This window comes from Eptesicus fuscus, chromosome 9, assembly GCF_027574615.1.
Source record: "Eptesicus fuscus isolate TK198812 chromosome 9, DD_ASM_mEF_20220401, whole genome shotgun sequence".
Taxonomy (NCBI): domain Eukaryota; kingdom Metazoa; phylum Chordata; class Mammalia; order Chiroptera; family Vespertilionidae; genus Eptesicus; species Eptesicus fuscus.
The window spans coordinates 35,008,433-35,028,641 of record NC_072481.1 but is presented as its reverse complement, the minus strand read 5'-3'; the positions used below and the strand labels follow the sequence as shown (position 1 = coordinate 35,028,641).

Sequence of the window (20,209 nt, the reverse complement as noted above, 5' to 3'; positions counted from 1 at the left end):
ATTAAGATATGGGATTGGTGCCTTGAAAAGAGTTTAAGACTGATGATACTTTTCAAGGCAGTGCTTATTCAAAACTTGGTCTATAGATTGATACTGGCTTACAAACTATTTATTACAGATCTATTATAAAACAGGTACAGTAAGATACTTTTAATAATCATTTGGCAACCAAACTCACAACTGGTGTACTTATTTAGCTGTACAGAGTACAAACCAGTTTAGATTTTGGCTAATTCATGTGGTAGATTGAATGTGGCATAAGCTTTATATCAGTCATGCACAGCAAGACCATACACAGAGCCATGACACAGGAAATTTTTTTTAAAAAAGTTCTTGAGCACCTATAATTCTTAAGAAGCGTTGTATCAGTACATTAATTATGTGCCAATAATCATATAAAGTTATGACTTAATAAAAGTGCATTCCAAAGTTTCTAAGAGGGGATGGACAATAGTAAGATGGCTAATCAAAAAATCAAGCATTCTAATTTTTAGTCAAATCTTTACAACAGGCACATAAGGCATTTTTACTGGAAAAGAATTCAGTTTTCATTAGATTCTCAAAAATGTTTGTGACCTACGAAAGGCTAATAACCACTGTAGTACAAATTACTTACCACTGTTATCTCTGTACCCACAGTACCTGCCACAGACTTCATTCATCCTTTTGACAAATAGTTAATGAAAGCCTACTATATGTCAGGCTCTGGTGACAGAGCAAACAGATAAAGTGGCTGTTTTTATTGTAGGGGAGTCAGAGAAATAAACAAGTAAATGAATAGGCAGAGAATAAAAACAAGAAAATATGATAGAATGAATGGGTGGCTACTTTAGACTGGCTAATCAGAGAAGGCCTCTCTGAGGAAGCAATATGTAAGCTGAGATCTGAATGCCAAGATGCAAAGATGGTGGTGGAGCTCGGGTATCAGATTCCAAGAAGAATAACTGGCTGGATCAAACTGCCTAAAGTGGAAACAAATTTAGCCAGCTCTATGAACAGGCAGAAAGTCACTGTGGCTAAAGCATTATTGGGGAGAGTGAGAATGGCATAAGATGAAGTCAGAAAAGTAGTCAAGGGCCAGATAATTGCAGTCAGGATACAGAATCAGGATTTTATCCTAATTGATAAGAAGACAATAGAATGCTGTAACTTTTTTTTTTTTCCAGAAAGGAAGGAATAAGATGAAATAGAAACATCAGTGATGATAGAGAATCACTGATCGGGCACCTCCTGCACACCCTAACACTGGGGATCGAGCCCGCAACCCTGAATCGAACCGTGACCTCCTGGTTCATAGGTTGACGCTCAGCCACTGAGCCACACTGGCCCAGCAAGACAATGAAATGTTTTAAATAGAACTAAAATAGAATGTGATTTGAGTTTAAAAGGATCTCTCTAGATGCTGTGGTGAGAATGGATATGAAGAACGAGGAACATGTGTGAAAGGAAGCAAAAGAAACAGTAGTTCTGCCAAAACCGGTTTGGCTCAATGGATAGAGCGTCGGTCTGCGGACTGAAAGGTCCCAGGTTCGATTCCGGTCAAGGGCATGTACATTGGCTGCGGGCACATCCCTGGTAGGGGGTGTGCAGGAAGCAGCTGGTCGATGATTCTCTCTCATCGATGTTTCTAGCTCTCTATCCCTCTCCCTTCCTCTCTGTAAAAAATCAATAAAATATATTTAAAAAAAAAAAAAGATTAAAGAAAATAACAAGTGTTGGCAAGGCAGTAGAGAATAGGGAACCCTTGTGAGCTATTTTGGGGAATATAAATTAGTACAGCCTGTATGAAAATAACATAAAGGTTCCTCAAAAAATTAAAAAATAGAACTACCACGTGATACAACAATTATTGTATAAATTGTAGATATTCAACAACAACAAAAAAAAAGAAACAGTAGTTCGCAATGACAGATAGTGATTTGAATGAGGAAGACAGATAGAAAAAAAAATAATGGATTAAGGAGATTTAATGAGCATAATAATAATTCTCAATGAATGGATGGATGGTGAATTATTAGATGTGATACTCAAGATATATAAAGATTAAAGATGGGTGAGCTGAACTTAGAGAATGCCTTAAGGGTCATGTGTAGATGAAAACAAGACAGGTCAGTCAGCGGGGTGGAGGATGAGGATGGTAGTCAATGCTGCCAGGGGAAAACCATTTCAAAAATAAGGGTGATTATTAGAAATGTCATATGCTGCAGAGGAATCAAGAGCTAAGACAAGACCACTGAATTATATGACTAAGTTCCTGGCAACCTTTCAGGGAATCATCTTTCTGGAGTAGTGAGGATACAAACCAGACTATAAGGATAAAGATGTAATAGGCATATAGGAACATTTCTATTTTTACTAAAAGTATTTCTAAAAGCACTGTGTATGTAATTTAACTTTATCTTGATGATGAAGAATATATAATCTTATACTGATGATAAAGAACAGATATCTGGAAGGCTATATATTTAAATTGTGTTGTTTACTTTTATATTTTCTGCCTCGTCCCCTCTGTCAGCTTGTCAACTTTGATTTCTCACCAAAGAGCATTCCTATATCCTCAGGCTCCACCCTGTCCACAAATTTCCTAAGCTGAAAATCTGTATTATCAAGATAGTTAGAACTATGTCTAAATAAGAAGAAATAAATTCTAAGTATCTCCTCTGAAAAGTAAGGTGCATGAACGTTGGTGCATGTATCTTGTAACAACTACTGCGGCTAATCAAAAGTTTCCCCCCACTCACCCAAGTTCTTAGTAATAGTCTCAAAAAAATAAGGCTACTGGATAAGTGTTTGTTTTCCATAAATTAATATAGGCATGCTAAATTCCTCAACTTTGGATCCTATAATTTGAGGTCAATAGTTATAAAAATATAATAAATGCATGTAAAACTAATTCCACCTGGTACATTTCTACTCGTTCTCACACTAATTCTTTCAAGAAATATTTATTGAGCACCTCCCTCCTTAGGATCCCTTCACATTTCAATATTGACCACTGACTATCTGCTAGACAGGTGGTAGTTCTAATCCACACAACAACCCTGTAATGCAAGTATTGTTATACCTATTTTAAAGATGTTCTGAGGCTCCATGTTTAAATGACCTGCTAAAGGTACAGCAGTAATGATGGTTGAGCTAAGAATTCCTTCTGCTCTGTAGAACTACCTCTCTAACTACAATGCTTCTAGCTTATTTTCCACAGCAAACAAAAAAAGAGTAGGGGGACACCTTCACTCACTTATTCAAAAGCTCAGCCCTGTCTGAAAGAAAAAAAGAATTTTAAAATAAATAATAATTTCCCAAAATAAAATGCAAGCTCACAAAGTAAGTGAAATCAGATGGATACATTCTCAAAACCAAACAATGTCTAATGACTTCAGTGTAGGCCATAGGACACAATCTCAGCAGAGGGCCAAAAATATTTTGTCACATGATAATATTTCTACATAATTATGGTTTGTTTTTGAATTATAAATCAGACACACACACCCCCCAAAAAAAGAAAAATTTGGGCAACCCTTCAGACTGCACACATAAGCTCTATTATAAAATGTAAAAATCCAGTCAAGAGTACAACTCACTTACCAAGGTGGCATCAAATAATTAAGCATGACTCAGATCAAGAAATTATTAGATTGGCAGCACTTAAAGACAGTAGTGTTAACTCTGACCATTAAAACAGAGCTTCCCCAAAGATTCAGCCTGTTCTGCACCCTCTCACAATCCGAGACCCCTCAGGGGATGTCGAAGAGCCAGTTTCTGCCCTACAGCGGAACGACTAGTTGCTATGATGCATACTGACCACCAGGGGGCAGAAGCTCAACACAGGAGCTGCCCCCTGCTGGTCAGTGTGCTCCCAAGAAGCTAGGCTCAGGGCTGGTGAGCGCAGTGGTAGTGACAGGAGCCTCTCTCACCTCCCCAGTAGCACTAAGGATGTACGACTGAAGGCTTCCAGCCTGCAAGAGGGCACAGACTGGGCTGAGGGACCCACCCCCCGCACCAGAACACAAATTTTGTGCACTGGGCCTCTAGGCTATATAAATAAAAATGTAAATGTTCATTTGTTCAAAATCTTAAATCTCCGAAAGTTCTTCACCAATTGCTTTGAAATTTTGAAACAATGTTGCAATCGAATACGCGCGTGTTTTTGTATACCTTATACCTACTATTATATAGATGTCACGCCTGTGACAGGTAAAAACAAGCTTTTTTTGAAAAACAGCGCCATTTGTTGGACGTAAAAGCAACACACGCTATACTAAATATTTTACAATTCCATTTCAATGTTTCCGATTTACGGATCCATTTACAATTTCCAAATTTCCAATTTTACGTTTCCATTTCAATGTTGATAATAACTGAAGATTTGTGCTTAGAAATTGTGAACAAAGTTCTCAATCAATTGGGAATGCCATCACCGAATCGATCTGCTGCTGCTCGTTCAATGTAGAATTACGTCGTGAACAAAATTACAACACGGGTGATCTTTTGTCATATTTGCAAATATTCCTAAGCTAACACTTGAGCAAAAAGGCATTTACAATCAAATAATGCAAACTGTCAATAGTGGGGTTGGAGAAATCTTCTTCTTAGATGCGCCAGGAGGAACTGGTAAAACTAATTAGATTGATTCTGGCAGCAATTCGATCCCAAAATGACATAGCCTTAGCTCTTGCGTCATCCGGAATAGCTGTGACATTGCTACCAGGTGGAAGAACTGCTCATTCCGCTTTGAAATTGCCACTGAACATGCAATTCATTGAAACTCCCACGTGCAACATTTCCAAAGCATCCGGCATGGCAAAAGTATTGCAGAAATGCAAACTTATTGTTTGGGATGAATGCATAATGGCGCACAAAAAATCGCTAGAGGCTCTTGATTGATCATTGCAAGATTTGCGTGGAAACCTCAGACCATTTGGGAATGCATTAATATTGCTTGCAGGAGATTTCAGGCAAACATTACCTGTAATTTCTTGATCGACACCAGCGGACGAAATAAATGCTTGCCTGAAATACTCTACTTTGTGGCGACATGAAAGACGTTAAAATTAACTACAAATATGCATGTCCAGCTGCAAAACAATCGATCAGATGAGATATTCTCACATCAACTGCTGGAAATTGGGAACGGAAAGGTGCCAGTTGATGACCTCAGGACGAATTTCATTGCCTCATAACTTCTGCAATTTAGTGACGTCAAAGAAGAATTGGTTGAAAAAGTATTTCCCGACCGGGCGCCTCGCCATCTTGCAAGGAAAGGAGGATTTTATTGGAAACCTGACTTTCTGCGACAAATGCAAACACTGAACTGCTGCGATCACCAGACCACTGGTCCCCTATCAACGCAAACATTCGGATTCAAAGAAACTCTTCACTGCACCACGGAAAGGTCAGATTTCGCCTGAAATAAGGTGCGGTTTCTAATCCCCGCGGTGGGTGAGGGAAGCGCTGGGTGAGGGAAGTGCGGCAGCCACAGGACCTGCAGGAGCCGGGAGGTCTGTGCCTAGAAAAATCGGGGCAGTTGGAACTGCCGTGATCCGTGAATGAGGAGGGGGGTCTTCTGAGCTGCTAACAGAAGTGACCTCTTGAAAGCAACTCATTTTAATCTGAGGAGGAGGGTCAGACTAAGAATTTTCAAAGGAGTGCAGTATCCTCAGTCTGGCGCACAGACCCACGGTCCGCACACTTGGGCTCTTTCCGACTCTGATTGCTAAGCCCAATACAGAGGTAAACCCAGGTGGAGGGGCCCTGAAAGACTGCAGGGGGAAGTTGTTTTTTCGGAACCTGGGGACCAGAGCTGCGTGTGACCATCAGAGAGGCAGCTCTGAGGCGCACACCTCCACAAGCTCTGAGGCACACACCTCCACAAACCAGTAGTGAGTGCCATAGAGGGAAAAAAAAAAAAAAAAAAAGAGCTAGAGAGGCCCGGAAGTCAATTCAGAAACACTGCCACCCAGGGGCTGAAAGGCTAATTGTCTCTGGTGTAATCAAAAATAAATACGAGAAATTAAGACACGGCTGGCTTAAAAAGCAGGACTGGCTTCCAACACTGAGGAGCCCTGGAATGAAGCTGAACTGAAATACCGCCCAGACTGGGAAAAAGGCGTACCAAACAGAATAATAGAGGAAGTGAATGACAGCGCTACTGCACATTTTAGTCTTCCTATTTTTTAATTTTCAATTCTTTTTTCAATTTTTTAAATTTTTTATTCTCATATTTTTTATTTTCATTTTTTGCATCTTTTACTTAAGAAACTAAATTTTTTTTCTTTTTCCTCACTCGATTTTCACCTTTTTAATTATTACATTTTTATTTTCAATCAGCATTATTATTACTATTATTTTACGTTTTTTTTTTAATGTCATTTGATTTTCTCTTTCTTTTATTTTTGGATTAGTGTCCTACATTCGATTTGCATCTTTCCCTTACAATCGTTTTACCCTATCTCAAAGCTAACATTATGCCATCATTCTCCTCCTAACCTTTCCCCTTTTGGTCCCCAGTTTATCTTAACCCTTTCTGGCTTTAGATTTTCCCTACTTTTTCAGTTTACTCTCTGCTAAAACTTCACCCTACTTATATATCTAATTCCCAACCCCCTGCTCCAAATCCATACAAACCTCTCTCTACGCTACCTTAAAAAAATTATTTTTCTCTCTGGCCTTTTGTTGTTGTTTGCTTGAATGTTGATTAGATTGAATTTTTATGATTTTTTACGAGATTGTTTTGATTATTCTTTTTGTTGGTTTGGTTGGTTCTTTTGTTTGCTTTGTTTTTGTTTGTTTGTTACTTTTGTTTTCCCTTGCCTCACTTGATATTAGCTGGTGTTGCAGTTTGTATTAATCTCCAGGCTCGTGTTGCTGGAATTTGCTGGGAATAGTGGTTGTTCTAGTGGAGTTTACTCCCCATATATATAGTTTGTTCCCCTTTTCTCTCTTAGTATCGTTCTTGTCTCTCTTACTTTTTTTTCTTTTCTTTTTCTTTTCTTTTTTTTCTTTTTCTTTTCTTTCTTTCTGCTCTTTTCCCAAGTTCAGATTCACACTCTTTGTTTTTTTGTTGTTGTTGTTCTTTCTTTTTACTCTCCCTCTTCCACTCCTATTCCCTAATTTGTCTTTCTCTGGTGGTTACCTTTATTGGAGATTATTAATATCGTGAATACAATTCTGTTCAGTGCCTTGTCTGTTGTGCCTGGTTGTGTTGTATTTTATACCTTTAAATCAACGCCAGAGAGAGAAATCTATATAACCAGACATCCGGAGAAGAGAGACCATGGGGAGACAAAGAAATAGCCCCCGGAAAGAGAAGCAGGCATCACCAGAAAAGGAAGTAAACGATTTAGAGGCAAACAACCTATCAGAGAAAGAATTCAGAGAAATGGTCATAAAGTGGCTGAAAAGGATAGAAGACAAATTCGACAATATGAGTAAGAACCAAGAAGAAATGAAGAAGAACCAAGAAGAAATGAAAAATGACATCGCTGCTGTAAAGAACTCAATAGAAAGCATCAAGAGTAGACTAGACGAAGCAGAGGACCACATAAGTGAGCTAGAAGACAAGATGGAAAAAAATACCCAATTACAACAACTTCTAGAAACAAAAATTAGAAAGATTGAGGAGAGCCTAAGGGAACTTCGGGACAACACAAAACAAAACAACATCAGGATAATAGGGGTGCCAGAAGGAAAGGAAACTGAGCAAGGAATAGAAAACCTGTTTGAAGAAATAATAACAGAAAACTTCCCTGATATAGGGAAGAAAAAACCCACACAAATCCAAGAAGCTCACAGAGTACCAAGCAAAATGAACCCCAAAAGACCGACGCCAAGGCACATTATAATTAAGTTGGCAAACACCACGACAAAGTAAGAATCTTAAAAGCGGCCAGAGAGAGACAGACAGTTACATACAAAGGAACCCCCATCAGACTAGCAACTGATTTCTCAACAGAAACTCATCAGGCCAGAAGGGAATGGAATGAAATATACCAAGTCATGCAAAGGAAGGGTCTAAATCCAAGAATACTGTACCCAGCAAGGCTATCAATCAAAATTGAAGGTGAAATCAGGAGCTTCACAGACAAAAAAGGACTAAGGGAGTTTATCACCACCAAACCAGCAATGAAAGAAATGCTAAAGGGTCTGCTGTAAAAAAAAAAAAAGAGAAAGAAATAGGAAGCAAAGAAGGAACACAGGGATATAGAATAAAAATGGCGTCAAATAAGTACCTATCAATAATAACTTTAAATGTAAATGGATTGAATGCCCCAATCAAAAGACACAGGGTAACAGACTGGATAAGAAAACAAAACCCAGATATCTGCTGTCTACAGGAAACCCACCTCAAAAAAAAGGATGCACACAGACTGAGAGTAAAGGGATGGAAAAAGGTTTTCCAGGCGAATGGAAATGAGAAAAAAGCTGGGGTAGCAATACTTATATCTGACAAATTAGATCTCAAAGTGACGGACATAACAAGAGATAATGAAGGCCACTTCATAATACTAAAGGGAGAAATCCAACAAGAAGAAATAACTCTGGTAAACATATATGCACCCAATACAGGAGCACCAAGATACATTAAAAAACTCCTGGAAGATATCAAAGGAGAGCTTGACAGCAATATAATCATAGTAGGAGACTTCAATACCCCACTATCACCATTGGACAAATCCTCTAAACAAAAAATCAGCAAAGAAACATCAATCCTAAATGACTCACTAGAACTGATGGAATTCATCGACATCTTCAGAACATTTCACCCCAAAGCCACAGAATATACATTCTTCTCAAGTGCACATGGGTCATTTTCAAAGATAGACCATATGTTAGGACATAGGCAAAGTCTCTCCAAATTCAAGAAGATAGAAATCATATCAAGTATCTTCTCAGATCACAGTGGCATAAAACTGGAAATCAACTACAATGAAAACAACCCAAATAAATCAAACACTTGGAGACTAAACAGCATGCTATTAAACCATGACTGGGTTACCAAAGACATCAAGGAAGAAATAAAAAACATCATGGCAACAAATGACAATGAAAACACAACAATCCAAAATCTATGGGACACAGCGAAAGTAGTCCTGAGAGGGAAGTTCATAGCTCTACAAGCCTACTGCAAAAAACAAGAAACAATGGTAATAAATTACCTAACCCAACAACTCAAAGAGTTAGAGAGAGAGCAACAAGATAAGCCCAGTGTAAGCAGAAGGAAAGAAATAATAAAGATCAGAGCGGAGTTAAACGACATAGAGACCAAAGAAACAATACAAAAGATCAACAAAACCAAGAGCTGGTTCTTTGAAAGGATAAACAAGATTGATGAACCTCTAGCCAGGCTCACCAAGAAGCAAAGAGAGAGGACCCAAATAAACAAAATCAGAAATGAAAGAGGTGAAATAACAACAGACCCCGACGAAATACAAAGGATTGTTACAAAATACTACGAACAACTCTATTCCAACAAACTGGACAACCTAGAGGAAATCGACATATTCCTAGAAAAATACAACCTTCCAAAACTCAATCAGGAAGAATCTAAGCAGCTCAACATGCCAGTAACTATGGAAGAAATTGAAGCAGTCATCAAAAAGCTTCCAGCAAACAAAAGCCCGGGGCCAGATGGCTTCACAGGGGAGTTTTACCAAACTTTCAAGGAAGAACTAAAACCTATCCTCCTCAGACTATTCCAAAAAATTCAAGAGGAAGGAACACTCCCAGGCTCCTTCTATGAAGCCAGCATCACCCTAATACCAAAACCAGATAAAGACAACTCAATGAAAGAGAATTACAGGCCAATATCCCTCATGAACATAGATGCCAAAATCCTCAACAAAATTCTAGCAAATCGGCTCCAGCAGTACATCAGAAAGATCATACACCATGACCAAGTAGGATTTATCCCAGGAATGCAAGGATGGTACAATATCCGCAAATCAATAAACGTGATACATCACATAAACAAACTGAGAGATAAAAATCACATAGTCATATCAATAGATGCAGAAAAAGCATTTGACAAAATCCAACACCCTTTCTTGATAAAAACTCTCAACAAGGTGGGAATAGAAGGATCATACCTCAACATAATAAAAGCTATATATGATAAACCCACAGCAAACATCATACTCAATGGACAAAAACTAAAAACATTTCACCTAAGAACAGGAACAAGACAGGGATGCCCACTCTCACCACTCCTGTTTGACATAGTAGTGGAAGTATTAGCTATCGCAATTAGGCAAGAAGAAGAAATAAGAGGCATCCAAATTGGAAAAGAAGAAGTGAAGCTGTCCTTATTTGCAGATGACATGATATTGTACATAAAAAACCCAAAAGATTCCATCAAAAAACTAATAGACTTAATAAATAAATTCAGCAATGTAGCGGGATACAAAATTAACGCCAAGAAATCTATGGCTTTTCTATACACCAATAATGAACTTACAGAAAGAGAGACTAAAAAAGCAATCCCATTTACCATCGCACCAAAAAAATTAAGATACCTAGGAATAAACTTAACTAAGAAGGTAAAAGACCTATACGCAGAAAACTACAGGACACTGAAAAAAGAGATAGAGGAAGACGTAAACAGATGGAAGAACATACCATGTTCATGGATTGGTAGAATCAACATCATTAAAATGTCCATACTACCCAAAGCAATCTACAGATTCAATGCACTTCCCATCAAAATACCAACAGCATATTTCACAGACCTAGAAAGAACTCTCCAAAAATTCATCTGGAATAAAAAAAGACCCCGAATAGCGACAGCAATCCTGAGAAAGAATAATAAAGTAGGTGGGATCTCAATACCAGATTTCAAGCTGTATTACAAAGCCACTGTTCTCAAAACAGCCTGGTACTGGCACAAGAACAGACATATTGATCAATGGAACAGAACAGAGACCCCAGATATCGACCCAAACCACTATGCTCAATTAATATTTGACAAAGGAGGCATGAACATACAATGGAGTCAAGACAGTCTCTTCAATAAATGGTGTTGGGAAAACTGGACAGATACATGCAAAAAAATGAAACTAGATCACCAACTTACACCATACACAAAAATAAACTCAAAATGGATACAGGACTTAAACATAAGACGGGAAACCATAAAAATACTAGAGGAATCCACAGGCAACAAAATCTCAGACATATGCCAAAAGAACTTCTTCACTGACACTGCCCCTAGGGCAATGGAAGCTAAAGAGAAAATTAACAAATGGGACTACATCAAAATAAAAAGCTTTTTTACAGCAAAAGAAACCATCAACAAAACAACAAGAAGGCCCACTGCATGGGAAAACATATTTGCAAAGGCTATCACTGATAAAGGTTTAATCTCCAACATCTACAGGCAGCTTATGCAACTTAATAAATTGAGGAAGATAAATGATCCAATAAAAAAATGGGCAACAGACCTAAACAGAATATTTTCAAAAGAAGACAGAAGCAAGGCCAAGAGACACATGAAAACATGTTCAAAGTCACTTATTATCCGAGAGATGCAAATCAAAACAACAATGAGGTACCATCTCACACCTGTCAGAATGGCTATCATCAACAAATCAACAAACGACAAGTGTTGGCGAGGATGCGGAGAAAAAGGAACCCTCGTGCACTGCTGGTGGGAATGCAGACTGGTGCAGCCACTGTGGAGAACAGTATGGAGTTTCCTCAAAAAACTGACAATGGAACTCCCATTTGACCCAGTAATCCCACTCCTGGGAATATATCCGAAGAAACTAGAAACACCAATCAGAAAGGATATATGCACCACTGTGTTCATAGCAGCACAATTTACAATAGCTAAGATTTGGAAACAGCCTAGGTGCCCATCAGCAGATGACTGGATCGGAAAACTGTGGTACATCTACACAATGGAATACTATGCTGCCATAAAAAAGAAGGAATTCTCATCATTTGCAGCAACCTGGATGGAATTGGAGAACATTATGCTAAGTGAAATAAGCCAGTCAATGAAAGAAAAATACCACATGATCTCACTCATTTAGGGATAGTAAAGATCATTATAAAGTGATGAACAAAAAGATAGATACAGAGACAGTAAAGCATCAAACAGACTTTCAAATTACAGGGGGAAAGTTAGGGAGAGGTGGGGGAGTTATGAAATCAAACGAAGGACTTGTATGCATGCATATAAGCATAAACAATGGACGCAAAACTCTGGGGGGGGAGGGCATGTGTGGGTGTGGGGTGGGGGGGTAATGGTAAGATATGTACACATATAATACCTCAATAAAAAAATATTTTAAAAAAAAGAAAAAAAGAAAAAAAGTATTTCCCAATATTCAAACCAATTATAAGAATCACAATTGGCTGAATGAACAAGCTATTCTTGCGGCCAAGAACAAAGACATCTACGAACTTAACAATATTATTCAGTCTAACACTCAATGCGAGGCAGTCACATACAAGTCCGTCGACACTGTTGTAGAAGCAGATAAAGCGGTTAATTATCCAACAGAATTTTTGACTTCACTCAATCTTCCAGGGATGCCACCACACGTACTGCAACTGAAAATCAGCGTGCCAATTATCATGTTGCGAAATATCAACCAGCCAAAGCTTTGCAACGGCACGCGGCTTGCAGTAAAAAAAATTAATGAGCAACATCATAGAAGCAACAATCCTGACAGGACCTTTCAAAGGTAAAGATGTCCTCATTCCTCGCATTCCTATGATTCCAACAGATATGCCATTTCAATTTAAGAGAATGCAATTCCCAATTCGATTGGCATTTGCAATCACCATCAACAAAGCTCAGGGCCAATCTTTAGAATTGTGTGGTTTAGATCTAGACTCGGATTGCTTCTCACATGGACAATTATATGTTGCGTGTTCTAGAGTCGGCAAACCAGACAATCTCTATATCTGGAACAACAAAAAATATTGTATACCCACAATCATTGTGAAATTAAACATATTAGAAATGTGCGCTTTCTCTTTTCTTTCTTTTCCTTTTAACCAGACTGAGCCACAGCAATGCGTGGCCGGGTACAGCTAGTAATTAATAACAATACAAGAATAAACTCTGTGTTTTATGTACTCACAACTGTAAAACTACTTTTGCCCTATTATGTATATATGTATATCAAATCATCACACTGTATACTTTAAATATATACATTTATATTTGCCAATTATTCCTCATAAAGTTAAAAAGCAAAGTATAATGTCCATTTAGACTCTAAACAAAGAAAAGTGTAGGTGAAACATTAAGCTAAAAACCCTGATTTCTAATGTAATCTTGACGCATTTTCATACTGTGCCATGAATGAAGATAATTTCTATCGAAAGGAAATATAATGTTAATTTTTACAGATTACACAAGTGAATATCGTAAATTCCATTGAAGGAATTAAGAGTAAAAGTTTTATTTTCATTGTTTTAAAATAGTATGCAAATAACTGACCCATACCTTTATTTCACTGACCCGTATGCTTTCAATAGTAATTTAAACAACATATTAAATATCTCAGGCTAACCAATTAATTTGAAGTACAAATTACAATGCTCTTTTCATGTTCAATTCATACATACCTATACCAATCACAAAACAATACTCAAATTACATATAATGGCAATTAAAGAGAGTATTTATTTGAATAGTTTATTTTATCAAGTAGAAAATTTTTCATTTTTCTTTATTACAAAAATTTTTCCTATTTCTTACCTAAAGAGTAATTTTCAACAATATATTACTCATATTTCACAAATTGGCCTATGATAAGCTAATATGTATATACTAGAGGCCTGGTGCATGAATTTATGCACCAGTGGGGTCACTCATCCTGGCCCACCCCTCTCGCAATCCGGGACCCCTCGGGGGATGTCAGACTTCTGGTTTTGGCCCAATCTGGCCTGCGAGGATCGGGCTAAAACCAGCAGTCCAACATCCCCTGAGGGATGTAGTAGTGCATCAAGTGGCAGGTGGTCGGGGAGGAACCCAAGTCCGCACCACTCCTGCTCATCCCAGCCCTGCTGCGCCTGCCGCCACTGCCACGTGGTAGCACTGCTGCGGATGCAGGAGGGGCTTGGGCCGCCGCAGCTGCACTTGCCAGCCGTGAATCTGGCATCTGGTACCCGTCAGTCAGCTGAGTGGCGCTCCCGCTGTGGGAGGGCACTGACCTCCAGGGGGCAGCTTCTGCATTGAGCGTCTGCTCCTTGGTAGTCAGTGCATGTCATAGCGACCAGTCGACCGGTCGTTGGGTTGCTTAGGCTTTTATATATAGAGAGAGATAATGTTTAAAAGTACGGCCTTTGGAGCTAGAAAATTCTCAGTTTCATATTCATCTACACCACTTGTCGGTCATGCACTTTAAGGTAAGCAGATTTACATTCCTGAGCATCAGTTTCCAAACTTATAGAGAGAGATTTAACACCTCAGAAGGTTTTGTGAGTATTAAATGAGATAAACTATGTATATGTCACTTTTGATAGTATCTGGCAAGCAATAAATAAGTGATCATTTTATTGTTTTTTTTCCTTAATATTCTTTTTGCTGTTAATGTTAATTTTTTATATAAATGTAAAATATTTTTATCAATCTTAAAATTTCACTTTATGAAGATTATTTTGTTCATCATCTGTCATCCCTCATTTATTCATATATTTATTGAGTTCCTTATTAAATGACTGATAGTATACTAGGTGCTAGGAGAAAAAATTAATAAGAAACCATCCCTGACTTCAAGGCACTTTTAGTGATAAGGAAAAAAAAACACACAATTAAATGACTGCAATGCAATAAAGGATATCATAGAATAGCTTAAGAAATGGTTGTAAATACAGAGATACAGACAGCCAAACCTGCCTGAGATGTACTGTTTCTCACAGGAAGAAATGCTGGACTGAGTCTGAATTAACATTTTACCAGGTAGAGAAAACAGCATCTGCAAAGGTATGAAAACTTCAGAGAAGTTGGTGGACTAGGAAATAAGCAGCAATTAAATATGACTTTTTCATCAAAGCTATTGAAAAGTTAATCTTTCCCCATCTTTCTGTTGCTCAAATTACTTTATTCAATAAATAAATACAGTATTAATGTAGTGGTTAATTTTGTAAGTACTCTGCTTTGTTCTGTGGAAGAACAGGGATTAATCAGACTCATATTCTGTCCTGAAGCTGATTATTAATAGAAGAGAACAAAAGAAGTTTTTAAAAATCATAAAAAGTGTCAAATATCTCTGGAAAAATAAAATTAGAGTGGTATGGCTGTTTTCTCAAGGGAAATATACTTATAGGGAGGTGTATATGGAAAAAAAAAATCAAGGATTCATAGGAAGTTCTTATTTGACCCTAAGACCTTATTTCTCATAAGAAAAACATTATCTACTAACTCAGGGCCAGGAAATGTACTAGGCACTTTACAAATCCAACATCTCTGAAAGGAGAAAAAAACTATGGAGGCTTATCTGAAGGGAATATACTTAATCTATATAAGTCAATACTTCCCATTCATTGAATCTATTAATCACCTAACTCCTTCCCAGTAAGTCCAGATACACTTACAGAATCCTTTTCAATACAGTATACCAGGAAACCACAGCCAGTAGCTCAGAGTTAGCACATAATATAAAAGCCTCTGACTTCCCTGTTTTAAATAATCTCAAATACATCCTTGAATTAACCAATCTTACCTCAATAAAGTCAATAAAAAGGAAAAATAAATAAATAGATAAAATGAAGGCTGCATATATCAAACAAATTGTTTTAAGTGGTAACTGAATTGTTTTCACTAAAATGCCCTTTAGCATTATGCCCTCATCCTACATTGAAGGATGTTACAAAATACACCTCTATGAAACATACTGTTGTAAAGATCACAGGAATACTGTTGAGGATGCTATTCATCATATTTCAGTATATGCTTTGGGAAGCTCATTAGGAAGGGTTTCTATCAGATTTCAGTACTGATTTATTTTTATCTTATTAACTGGCTGCCAGAAAAGTCACAGTTAAACTTGTTATCTATCTATAGCAAATTTATGGGTCTCATAGCATACATTTTATGTACTCATCCAGCTGAATTTTCTTTTGCTATTTTCCCTTTATGCGATGTCCTCATTTATCTATTTTTAAATATTTTATTGGTGTGTATATATTTTAGTAAAATGGGATTAATTTTTTAAACAATGAAATATATATTTTTCTTCAATTAAGATATACGGTAGGCATCATTCACCATTAACAGATGAGGAAACCGTGACCCAGTATTCAAGTCAGGATTTGAACTGCAGCCTGACTCCAGAGGGTGTCACTTAGCCACTCACCTATACTGCAAGGCTGATGCACTGCTAGGACAAATCACTGTTCATACATTTGGGGGGGAATATGCATTATTCAGTTAGTTACTTTGTGGTCAGATGGGCAATTTCTTGTACTGAGCTTTTCAGTAAGGGATGGAAAAAGATGAGTATAGTTAAGGAAAAGGTGTTCTAGAAAAGGAATCTGGATTACTTCATGCTGTAGGAATAAAATAATTCCTACTTGTATAATTATTGTAAAAACCCATCATACCTTAAGTATAATTTAAAAGTAAACCTAAAGTAAAAAGAATTCAAAAGTTATTTTCTAGGCACCAAGTGAATTCCTGGACAAGACAACAATACTAGATTCAAAAAAAAGAGGAAACATTGATCCTAACAGGGTGGACAGTACTCATATCTGACTGGAAGGACAACACTACAATTCTGTGTTATGAGTTGAATTGTGTCCCCAGAAAACTTCATATGTTTCAGTCCCTCAGGTTTCAGAACCTCATAATGAGACCTTACTATGAGAAAAGGTCCCTACAGAAGTAATCAAATTAAAATGGAGTCATTACTGTGGGCCCTAAACCAATGACTGGTGTCCTTAAAAAAAAAGGGTATTTCGAGACAGACATACACATAGAGAGAACACCATGTGAAAATGAAGACATAAATTAAGGTGATGCTTCTACAAACCAAATAACAACAAAAATCGCTAGCAAACCACCAGAAGCTAGAGAAGAGGCATAGAACAGATTCTTCCCAAAAACCCTTAGAATGACCCAAGCCTGACAACACCTTGATCTCAGAACTGTGAGACAATAAATTTCTGTTGTTTAAGCCACTCAGTGTGTGGCTCTTTGTTATGGTAGCCCTAGCAAACTAAGACAACATGGAATAAACAAAGAGCAAAACTCTGGATAAGCAAGTTTTCAATAGTTGGTATAAATAGCCAATGTTCTTAGGATTCAGAGAGCTGGCATATCTCTTCATACACAGACACACACACACACACACACACACACACACACACACACACACACACACGCATGCACACTATTCAAAAATAAAAATGCCTGGCAAGCATGGCTCAGTGGTTGAGTGTCAACCTAAGAACCAGGAGGTCACGGTTAGATTCCTGGCCAGGGTACATGCCTGGATTGCAGGCTCGTTTCCCAGTGTGGGGCATGCAGGAGGCAGTCAACCAATTATTCTCTCACATTATTGATGTTTCTTTCTCCCTTTCCTCTCCCTTCCTCTCTGAAATCAATAAAATTAATTATTTTAAAAACGAAATTATGTTACTTTTCTCACTAATATTTTCAACATATTCTGAATACATGGTGTTTGCTATTCATAGTAGAATATGAGGTTCAGGGCATAAAGATTTTAACAAGATCAAAAACCTACTGGATGGGAATTCACAACCAAGTCCTGATCTCCCCTTTTAGAATACCTACAAGCATTTGTTGATTATGATGCATTATTATTTTTGCTGTTTTGTTTGTGTTCAATTGAATCTGTTCTCTCATCATTTCTTTACAGAAAAGTCTCCTGTCTCACAATGATTAAGTTCTGTGAGAATGTCATATAAAACCTTATGTACAATAAACATTCAATAATTGATTTACCATATAGTTAGTCAAATTATATTAGTTTTATCCCAGACAAATAAGATCTAGGTAAGTACTTTATAAAATATAAGATATTATACAAATGTTCACCATTATTACCAGTATACTTCTAATAATTTATAGCAACAAAAATATTGTATCTCATTTTAAGTATTTCCAAGTTAATCTCATCAAAACTGATTTTCCTTTGACAGCTTGTTTCATTCTGGTAAAACATTAAATGGCTTGAATCACATTTAAGTGGGAATAGATTCTAAAAAACCCTCACCAGAAAAGATCAAGAGCAAAGGCCTTTACACTCACCACTCTCAAAGCAAGCATCAAAGACAAGATGTCCTTTCTTGGGCTGTCCACAGTATCCAGTTGGAAGCACCATATATTTGTTCACATTCCCTCCGATGGCATCGTCCTTTCCAAAATCATTGCCTATTTTTTTAAAAAATGGCCCATGTTAAACAGAAATAAAAATATATTTAGTAATAGAAGTCTAACTAGATTTTTATCATTAATTTGCCCCCTCCCCTGTCCTTTTGTGTTAATCCCAGCAACAAGAAATTAACTACATATTGCAGTAGAGTACAAAGAGAATGAATTTTGAAACTAGAAAGATACAGGCTCAAATCTCATCTGTACTACATACTAATTCTCTGTGATGCAAAGCAATCAATTTAATCCCTTTAGCCTCAGTTTCTCTCATCCATAAAAAAGGGCATAGTAAACCATGTTTCAACATTTTACTGAGAATTATATGAAAAATAATCTAGTATAACTACCGAAATCCAAAAAAAAGTTCATTAAATTACATCAATTATTAATAATACTAATTACATATGTGTATATATTGTCATAAATATATAGTTAATTACTTTAATTTGGGGAAAAAACAATAGTTCTATAACTATCATCATAACTACCTAATGTTTCACCACTAGAAATAACTTGAGAACCACTAAATTAGCACAGAAGTTATATTTCTTACCAGGAACTTTAACTTTTAAAAGGTGTGTTAAGTTTCATTTCCACATAGGATATAGAAAGCTGGAAAGATCTTTACTTCCACTTTAACAAGAAATATCCAAATAAAGAACAAAATCTATCAGGAAATTGGGACTATATGGCAACCAATAATCGGACATCCAAGGAAAGTTGGGCCCCATCAAAAGAAGATGGGAAAGAAGCTCCGACTCCTCTATGACAGGGCACCAAAAGAAGAAATGCTGGGTGTCATACAAGTGATTAAAAATAATTAAGACAAATTTTTAAAAAAACTATTAAAGATCCAGTGTAGAGGAAATATGAGCATGTAGAACCTCTGAGAGTCACAGACACAAAAGGGAATTCAAACCCAGTGGCAGGCTCCTGTACAGATCTCCGCCAGGTGTTTTGGAGAAAGATTAGGGGCAGGGCAGAAGATTAGAAAATGCCTGTCTTTGTGATGCAAACCTGGAGAAAGAGAGTAGCTTCTGTCACAGAAAATACATGAAGCCCCACCAATATCTGTAGCCCATAGAAATAAAGGTCTTAAGCCACTGGGTGAGGAATAACAAAATTTGTAACCAAGTGAGACCATTGCAGGAGGAGGAACAGGGAAAAAAAAACCTTTATACCTGGGTGAGGGGCAGAAAACAGTCATGGCTTAAGACTACATCTCTTTATTAGATGGCTCCTATCCCTACAAAAGGGATAGGAAACTCTGTCTCATACAAGACATATCAATGATTCAAGACGGAGTTGAGCTCTGGCTGGGTGGCTAAGTTAATTGGAGTGTCAAGGCACATACCTATGTTGTGGGTTAGATCCCCCCAGGTCGGGGTACATATGGGAGGCAACCAATCAGTGTTTCTCCTTTTCATTGATGTTTCTCTCTCTCTTTCTAAAAAATAAAAATTAAAAGCAGAGATGAAAGAGTAAAGAAAGATGGCATCATTTTTTAAAACTCCACTCCAAAACCAGAACATACAGGGTCTGCCTAAGAGTAAGGTTAGACCAATACAATAAAAATAGTCTTGCTACCTCAACACCAGATAGCAACCACTGGATTACAAACAACAGCAATCTACTTCTAGAGTAGGGACAAAAGCATCGAGAGAAGCCACTGTGGTAGCAGTACCCAGGAAAAGACAAAAGTTCAGGGTAGAGCATAATTGATGAAAATACCCTTAATCACCCTAGCCCTCTCCCTCACAAATAAAGTAACACTAGAGAATTTGAAGCCCAGGACAAACTGAAGGTAACCATAGCAACAATGAGACTCAGCCCAGTTTAACTCCTGAATAAGTGAACATA

General features: G+C 37.4%; 1 protein-coding gene across 1 annotated transcript in view; it reads right to left on the bottom strand.

Annotated features, from left to right (window-relative positions):
- BEND5 (BEN domain containing 5) overlaps positions 1–18,345 on the bottom strand; it is an 800,567-nt gene extending 782,222 nt beyond the window's left edge. Inside the window, exon 1 of the mRNA XM_054720869.1 lies at positions 18,227–18,345. Coding sequence (XP_054576844.1) covers positions 18,227–18,299 — 73 coding nt within the window. The 5' untranslated portion in view covers positions 18,300–18,345. The remainder of the gene's footprint in view (positions 1–18,226) is intronic.
- Positions 18,346–20,209: the final 1,864 nt, after the last annotated feature.